At 42.4% G+C, this 9,225-nt stretch overlaps 1 protein-coding gene across 3 annotated transcripts in view; it reads left to right on the top strand.

Annotated features, from left to right (window-relative positions):
• Positions 1–511: 511 nt before the first annotated feature.
• Positions 512–9,225, top strand: part of arhgap45a (Rho GTPase activating protein 45a) — a 25,506-nt gene continuing 16,792 nt past the window's right edge. Inside the window, exons 1-8 of one of the 3 annotated variants that reach the window (XM_076294133.1) lie at positions 512–926; positions 2,019–2,391; positions 5,878–6,021; positions 6,562–6,646; positions 7,059–7,131; positions 8,599–8,671; positions 8,857–8,991; positions 9,134–9,195. In XM_076294133.1, coding sequence (XP_076150248.1) covers positions 834–926; positions 2,019–2,391; positions 5,878–6,021; positions 6,562–6,646; positions 7,059–7,131; positions 8,599–8,671; positions 8,857–8,991; positions 9,134–9,195 — 1,038 coding nt within the window. In that variant the 5' untranslated portion in view covers positions 512–833. Of the gene's footprint in view, positions 927–2,003; positions 2,392–5,877; positions 6,022–6,561; positions 6,647–7,058; positions 7,132–8,598; positions 8,672–8,856; positions 8,992–9,133; positions 9,196–9,225 lie in introns of all 3 variants that reach the window. The other 2 variants (XM_076294132.1, XM_076294131.1) reach the window with 2 other exon arrangements.

Genomic DNA, 9,225 nt, shown 5'->3' with positions numbered 1-9,225 from the left:
GATTTTGTCACCCTGTGTGCTTTTTCATAAAATTGTCTATACCCTTCCCTTTTAAAGAACTGAGAAAGTTCTTTGGTGAACACTTTGATAATAAAAACAGAACATTTATTGAAACTGCTACTGATTGTATGTATTTTCTGTTGGAGCACTTTTTCTTTTGGGGTTTCCATTTTATTTTACTGAATATTTATGATTAGGTGAAATTGTAAATAATGTAAACATCTGTGCCTTTTGACTCATTCTCAACATTTTCTATATCTAACAGAAGGAATATATTGTATTGATATTAATTTTGTTAACAACAAAATAAAAACTAGAGTTTGTCGAATTGTTGAATGAGGCTCTTGATTATCAAGGTGTATCAAAATTCTCCTAAAAAAAAAGGTCTCAACAGCGCCACACAGTGGAGACAATCGATTTAGTGAGGGAGGAACTGTCTCGTCCTAAATTCAATTTGGCATAACCAGAGAATGTCTAATAAGGCATAACATAATTGAATTTGCAGCTCTGAATTGAAGTAATGTGTTTGCGGAGATTTTATTACCAAAGTGTTGAGTGTCTGAAATTAACACAGTAAGCAAGTTAGCATGTAGAGTGCATGCAGAACTCGTTCTGTGACGACAGGAAGAGACAACTAGATGTTAACGGTAACGTTAGTGTGTGTGTGTATAGGCTATTCGCTCAGCCAGGAGACCGTTGATCTGATGGGGAAGCTTGGCAGTCAGAATTAAGAGGTGGGGAGGGACTGATGCCATTTTATTTCCCATGTTAATTTATTTTGAACGTATGTAAGTTGAGCTAGTCCGGCAAACTATAAAAGAATAGTCTACAATATGTTTCGAAAAAAAAAGGATTTATCCAAGACCCCTTCAGTGTTAAAGAAGGGCAACGTTAACGCAGGAAATCCCGGACCTCATAGCCCATCTGTAAGTCATTTGTGATTTCACTGTTTATGTCAAAGCAGTTGTTGAAGCTAACACAATGTGTTTAATAGTTGTTAAAGCTAAAGCATACGTTATTCCTTAAGGTATTTGATGGATTTATGAAGGGACGTTGAGAAGTTAGTGGTGGTCTGATACGTTAACTTGCACATTAAATAGACTGACACTGTCAGTTGTCCATAAATTCTAATAACAGGTATTGTTTTCCCTTTTACTTCTGAACAAATACATTTTACATTGTTTTTTTCCTTTTTGTTCATTCTCAGCGCTAGTTACTGTAGCTGCGTTTTTCGTAAACGTGGGCTAACTCATTCGCCGTTTAACACGCCTGCGAGAGTCAACTCAACTGTTGAACTGTGGGCTAGAACTAGAACTATACCTTAACTTGAATAGGAAACTATGGTGTTAGATGCAGATGAGAAGTCGTTTACGTTTCAAATTTAGGCGATTAGATTTTTCGATTGTTATTAAGAAGACAGTAATATGAAGTTAGTTTAGGAATTAAAAAATTATTATCAGCGCGCCAAATTTAAGATGTTTTCCTTAGCGCGCCAGTGAACAAAGCATGACAGGTGGCCTTGTCGGTCTGAAGTCGCCCAAAGGCCTGTAAGGTGTTTTACTGTTGTTATTACAGTAACCAATACACGTTTTTATTTTATATATATTTTTGAAAGAGATATAGGGGCTGTTCAGCAAAAAGGAGAATACAGTTCTCTATTGCATGAAGTCACAACCAGGGGAAATTGCAGTGTAGTGTCTTGTAACATTGCGCATCATCATTCATCAATGTAAGAGCAACGTTAACGTTAACTTACTGTTTTATGTAGGCCAAGCTTCCACCTGTAGTGTATGGTTTATTTTGTTCTTTTAAACGTTAGTAAACAATGTCACTTTGAAGTGTCTTCATGACATGCCCTCTGTCGTTTTTTATCCATTAGCATAACATGTGACTGCAGCTCTCTCAATCCTAACCTCCCATCCCTTCACCCCCCAACCCCCCCAATCTCTCTGTCTCTCTCTCTCCCTCTCTTTCTCTCTCTCTCACACACACACTTTATGAAGCTGTCCTCTCTGCAGGAGCAGTCCACCATAGATGGTGTGGATGGCCCTCTGTCTACTTTGCCTGGCCCTCTGGATGCCGTCTCCATGTCGTGCCCAGGCACCCCGTCTGTGCTGCACAGCAAGCTGGTGAACTGCCCATCACCGGTGAACACCCTGAGGCGGCCCAAGACCCTGAGCAGGCACGCCAGTGCTGCAGGCTTCCCCATGCAGACGGCCGGCGCCTGGGCCTTCAGCCGGGGACACAGCCGCGGCCTGGCCCAGAGCCCCACTACAGAGACTGCGGAGGGGGGCGCTGCCATCGAGGTGGAGGACATTCCGCCCTTACTGTGGGATGTAGCACGCTTCGCTGAGGCTGTGGAGAGGCTGAAGGATGTGGTGCTGGGGGAAGGTGGGTGAGCTCGTCTTGATGGGGGTGGTGGGAGCTAACTGGAGAAAGTGGCTATCAGGTCTCCAGTTTTGCCAAAAGTTGTAAAAGTGGACAGCATCTGTAGAGAAGTTGTGTAATGAAGATGGTGCTGCTTTAATCGACAAGTATTTAGGCATTTTATCTAGAATACTGGTGAATTAATATAAAGGAAATATATTGGTGAAAGGGCTATCAAAATTCTTCCCCATTTATACAAATGCAAAAAAACAGGTATATTGAATTGGCTGAGTGGTTTTCATAGTTGAATCACCACTCCTGTGATGTTTGCATATTATCTTAGGGACCGTTGGAGCTTTGCCTCAGCAAGTCTTATCAAGAAGTTGTTTGAAAAATTCCACTGACCCCTCCACAGCACATGTGTACAACAACCTTTGTGTGCCTGCCTCTCCTTTTCTTGGTATCATTCTGGGGAATGGCCATTTACACATTCTGAGGTTTCCTTTTCTTTTTTTTCTTTATGTTTCTATGGCAACTAAGAGGAAGGAAGAGAATATGTGCGTCAGATGTTTTCTCTGCAGCCTTTGGTAGAGATTACTCCATCATGTGGTCTCTCGCTTGCTCTCTTTGTCATCATACCTTACCTAGGATTGGGTATTGCTCAAATTGTATTGATTCCTCATTTCAATTCCAAAGGGTAAAACAATGTTTTGATAAGATAAAAATATGTCTTTATTCGTTATCCCAGTAGTAGTCTATGTTCTGAGCCTTAACTGATCATTCAAAAAGTGAATCCACAGACAATCCATGCATTAAAACACTAAGGGCCCTATCATGACATTCTAAAGTGCATCGTCACTCGTCAAAAGTCTATTCAAATTTAGTAGGATGTCCAGTTCACATTGGGAGGGGTTTCGTTCTCAAAAGTGGAGCGCATGGCGTAACAAGGTGTTCCTAGGTCTTTTAATCAGTCATATGGGTGTGTTTGGGGCGTAACATCATTTTAAACCAATGAGAATGACATCTGTCATTCCTTTTAACGGCGCAACGCGCGATATGTCAAATAAATGCATCGGTATTTTGGCATTCAACAGCGCATTTGAAGGAGGCTGCTTGCAAGACCGTATGGAATAGTCATTCTTAAACCATGCTTTACTAAAATCTAGCATAGCCTTCACGCATTTGCACTCGTCTATTATTTGAACTCTTTGGCAAAGTGAAACTAACTTCACCAAGGAGTCAGTCAACGACAAGACAGTTATATGCAGTTACTTTCACTATTGACTGACAATGGGTTACCATCGAAAACATAGGCTGGAAAAAGCAACACTTACCCTAATATTGCTCAAATGACTGAATAAAACAACATTTATCCTGCAGAGGAGTTGCTTATATTTCGTGACAGTGCGTCTTCAGCTGTGCTCCATACGTGTCTCTCGCCTCTCCCCTAATCACTTTTAACCGTCATTACCAATTTGCAAATGATGGTGAATAACTACTCATCATGAGATGTACAGTATTTCGTAATATCTTTATTCTAATTATGTTTCCCATTGTAATCGTGCAATTTAATGCTTTGCATGGACGTGCGCTGGTGTGCGTTCATGAATGATAGAAGGATGGTGCGTGCACCTGCCAATATGACTGTTGACATGCGCTCTTAAAATAGCATATGAACAACTCGCCATTGACTTCTGACCAGGTTTAGGTGGTGTATGATAGCGATTTTTAGACAATGCGCGAGTCCCCTCCCTAGGTTGTTTATTGCCACACCCCTGGGCGCAATGCTTAAAAAATAAACGTGCAAAATACCGAATTCGACTTTCCGCGGGTGAATAACGAGTATTACGCCATGCGCTGGTGACCCAAAATACAGCCCTAAGGCTTTATTAATTCATGCAGATCAATCTAGATCAGCTAAATAATAACTGCTAGGCCTTGTTGTTTTGGAGAGTTTCAAAATAGGTGATAAACTTCTTTGCTTGGCTTTGTTTGCAATAATAAAGGCACTATTTTGTTTGGGAATTTATAAGCAGATCCAAATGAGTTTTTAAAAAATAATTTAAAAATTGACACATTTTGGACCTGTCTGTTCTGGTTATCAGTCATATAGATCAGTTATTTTAAAGCTAAAGTTGAGTGTAGGCTACTACAAAAAGTGCATCAAAACACTGTTACTGACATTATAATGAAATTACATTCTATGAAATAAAAATCCATGGAGTAAGCGAAAATGGATTAAAATGGATATAATAATGTATAATATATAATGTATTATGTTTAGCTAAAATTAGTATATTTATATAGAATATATTTGGTAAGGACTGACTCCGTTTGTAAGTAGTTTAAACTGGAGAGGTCCTACACCTCACAGAAAGTGCTGCTTCCTGTAACACACACACAGCTGGAAGCAGCAGAAAGTGAAAGTCGAGAAGGACATTCAGGGGGGTGTTGGACTGACCCACCATTGACGCACCCTCCTGACAGGGTAAGGAACCAAAGAAATCAGTTACGGCAGTGTAGGTTGGTCAGAGCAACTGCACTTCCTGACAGCACAACTATTTTCATCACACTCTCTTCCTGTTTACATTCTCCAAGCAGCAGTGGCTGCTGGGTGGCCAGCCAGATAAGGGTCAGAGAGCTGTCTCCGTTTGGAGCTTTCCAGGGAGTGCAGCACTGCCACCACACATAGCCAGTGTCTGGCGAGCCCTGGACGTCTCTGATCATTCTCCCTACCCTCGTCCAGATAAAACCAGGCCAGGACCGCAGGAGCCAACCCATGATCCATACCTTTGGTTGCCTACGCCAGCCTCCAGTGCCTAAGCATGTGCCACAAGCATGGCATGATATCACAGCAACTCCTCGTATGTAGTATGAAACAGTCCTCTGTCCTCTTCTCCTGTGTACATGATTGTCCACGGCAGGGTTATTGCTCCAGCAGCCCTTTGACAGGAACAAGCCTCACTGTCCTCTGACCTGAAGTGCTGCATTCACGTCATTCGGTCAAGTGTCAGTCTGCATGATATGATGCAATGTGAAAGCACCCACATTTAAACAATGAGATGAGGAGGGTTTGTACGCTGTCTGCCTTTTAGCTCCTGTCAGTGTGGGTCTAGTGCTTAATTAGGTTCCAGTGACTCATAACTGAGTTCTGATTTGAATGTGTGCTGTTGTGTGTGCGTGTGTGTTTGGACATCAACAACAACTGAAGTTTCACTGAATACTCTTCCTATATAGATACCTTTTCCTGAAAGCTTGCAGGTGTATTGCATCTGAGTTAGTCAGATGGTGCAATAACATGAAACATTGGGTAGCTCTGTGCATAAATCCATGTGTTTGTTTGTGTGTATTGGTGGTCAGGGGTTTGCGTTTGGTTGTTTGATCATCTCTGCTTGGTTTTTTGTTAAGCCATGTAACACCTCATGAAAAATGCATTTTAAGTTTGCTTTAAAATGTGCTCAATCAAACGTCCTCAGTATTCACCATACAGTATGTCTGATCTGCCCACAGATAAGGACGAGTTAAGGCGTGGACTTGCACATGAGTGCTTAGGTGAGGTGTTGCGCGTTCTGCGCCAGGTCATCGGCACTTACCCACTGCTCAACACCGTGGAGACCCTTACAGCAGCCGGAACACTCATCTCTAAGGTCAAAGGTCAGTTTTAGGACGTACGCACGACTCAGTCAGTCCCATTCACATGCAGGCTTTCGGCTGAATTAGTCGTCTTATGACACCTGCTACAGCATATGAAGAATTTGTTTGATTCTAAACAAATTTATCAAAGGGCTGCAAATTTTTCTTGACTTGGGGTAAAAGAGGGATTTACATCGTCTTTAAAGTTGTGATGGTGGTAGCCATCTTGGTTTGTAGCACCATATGAATACAGTGATCACCAATTGGATGTGAGAAACATATGTATGTATTTGTTAATGATTATAGATTATATATTATTTTTTATGGGAAGATTCATCTTAATGGTCATGACACTGAAGCCCTGTGAAACCAAAACATATCATTTTTACATGAATTGTTGCTTTAATGTCTTTTCTGCCAAATGACTGTAAATTAAAATATCGCATGTTTGCTATGCCTCTCAAGACTCTGTTATCACAGTTAATCATCGTTATCACAGTACATCATAGTGTGTTGTTGGTGAGCAGGTACTTTTACATACTGACTGTGTTCTTTGCTCAGGGTTCCATTTTGAGGCTAGCAATGAGACAGAGAAGAAGGACTTTGAGAAGGCCATTGAGACCATTGCTGTTGCATTCAGCAGCAAGTAAGTGGTGTTGTAACTGGTCTTTTTTCAGTATGATCTCCATTTATGGTTGTGTGTGAGCGTGTGTGAAGGGTGAGATCTGTGGGGAAAATGTCACATTAGACTCTTTTCTCAGTGCTGTATTGCCTTCTTCCTGTGTCATGGCACGCCACTATTTCCTTTTATAAACAGAAGAGAGGGGTGCCTCACTGGTGTCCCTTGCAAATACTATATCCCTCGCACAGATTGCACACATATGTGGAATACCATCACCTCCTCTTCTGTTTGCCCTCCCAACATGCATGGGCTTTCCTTAAGGTCGCTGTGTGGGCCAATGTACTGGTGAAGCAATGTTTGAATATGTCTTTCCTCTGTCTTCCTTCCTCTATCTTCCTGCTGTCTGTCTCTCACTCACTCTGTCTCTCTCTCTCAGTGTTTCTGAGTTGCTGATGGGGGAAGTGGACAGCAGCACCCTCCTCTCTCTACCTCCTGCAGAGAAGAGCAGGGTTAGTCAGTTTGTCTGTCGGTCTGTCTGTCTGTCTGTCTGTCTGTATGTCTGTGTCTATTAGAGTGTGAGTGTGTGCGTGCATGCATGTATGCACGCACAGCGGATGTTGTTGGGGCTGCTTCCTGCCTGGTGTCGTTATCTTTACTTCTTGTGTTCCTCTGCCGTGCAAGACCAGAAATCTTGCACAACTGGGACAATTTATAGCTCACACTCAAGCCCATATGACTCAAGGCTCAGGTCTCAGATCTGACCCATCTGGAGGTGGCGGTTGACCAAGATGACCTTAGTGTAAAACATAGCGCATGTTCACAATAATTGCAGCAGACAACCCCCGGGGCGCATTGGGCCGCTATCTCTCACGAATGCAGAAGGCATAATTTCCCCTTGTTTTTCCATGAAGAGGGATGTCACATTGCTAAGCATATCTATCTATATATATATTGTTTTGTTCCAGTATATCTGTGTGTGTGTGTGTGTGTGTGTGTGTGTAACCCCTTCTTAATGGATGTGCACAGTACCAGGCACAAGTTACATTAAACAGGCTATGAAACAGTGGTGCAACAGGATCCAGAGCTCTCAGCAGTGGAATGGTGAACTGGCGGAGTTCCTGTATACCATTAGGCTAATTAGAGTAATGAAAGACAATACAATACATTCAATAGCGCGGTGCCTCCACTGTAAAAATACTGCACTTACCTTAAAGCTTGTGTATAATTCCTACAGAATTAAAATAACAATGTGAAAATGAATGTTCATTACACTAGTGGTGGATGCATATTCAGAAAGGAATTGCCAATACACCTAGGATATAATGAAATATAATAATGAAATATAATTTATTTCATAATAATAGTAAAAGTGATTATATTAAAAGACCTTCAATAAAAACCAAGAGGGTGAAAACAGTTTCCACCCTGACAGGCGAACGTTAACCGTTAAGTTAGGCTACACAGAGAGGACAAAACCAGTGTTGGCTTAACTGTTACAGCTTGTTAGCTCATAGAGCTAACACAGTTAAAGGTACCAGTGTGATTGAACCACACATTACCCAATAGGAGAAATAATAACATATGTATATATGTACACAGATATACTGGAACTAAATACTTGTCAAAAGCCCACCCTGACTAATAATACAGTCCTGATCTGCTTGTATGTCTGTGGAACCTAATTGGCAGATATTGGAAAGGCAGCCATCCATAGTCATCTACTTCACACTGAACTTTATACTTCACGGAGTGCTTTTTGTACACTTCACTTCACTCTAATGCAAGGCCTCTTACTCACCATGTTCATAGTCAGAATATGTGTGTGTGTGTGTGTGTCTGTATGATTGTATTAGAGTTGGAGTGGGAGAGAGAGAGTCAGACTGTCCTGGTGAGGAAGTGGGTGGGGTGATCTGGGATGACCATGTTGTGTTGCTATGGGATGTCTGACCCTTCACTCTTGCCCTCTGTGTGATCAGTCAATGGAGAACCTGTATGGGGGATTTCCTGGACAAGGGTTGGATTCACCAAGAAATGACCAGCTGGATTGCTGTGAGTGTTTTCAACCGGTGAACGCATTCTTCACCAGGGCATTAACATTGTGTGTGAACGCATACTTCACCAGGGCATTAACATTGTGTGTGAGCGCATACTTCACCAGGGCATTAACATCGTGTGGTGTGCGTGTGTGGTGTGCGTGCGTGCATGTGTGTGGTGTGCGTGTGTGTGTGTGTTAGGTATTAGTGCGGAGCAGGTGGATGTTCTGCTGCAGCGTAGTGAGGGGGGTGTAGACTCGGCCCTGTCCTACGCTAAGAGCATCGCGAGGTACCTGAAGGATGTGATCAGCTACGTGGACAAGAGAATCACACACGGTGAGTAGAGTTCCACAGGACACATTGGTGATTACTGATGTCCACTCAGTACACTGTTACATTCCAGAAGATTGCAGAGCAGGTTCCGAGCTCACATACAGACACATGTCCTCATTGCTCTGATGGAACTCTTTTCTTGCAGAGCTGGACTTTGCCAGGAAGATGCAAAGCCTCTACCAGTCCTGCAAGGACAGCTTCACTAAGGTAAGCAGCCGAGAGGCCCGCTGAAGCAAC

Source organism: Alosa pseudoharengus, unplaced genomic scaffold (assembly GCF_046254945.1).
Source record: "Alosa pseudoharengus isolate Yale_2024_CS ecotype anadromous, Long Island Sound unplaced genomic scaffold, YU_APseudo_1.1 YU_APseudo_1.1_scf_2, whole genome shotgun sequence".
Taxonomy (NCBI): Eukaryota; Metazoa; Chordata; class Actinopteri; order Clupeiformes; family Clupeidae; genus Alosa; species Alosa pseudoharengus.
The sequence above is the reverse complement of the archived record's forward strand: the minus strand, read 5'-3'. Positions and strand labels throughout refer to the sequence as shown.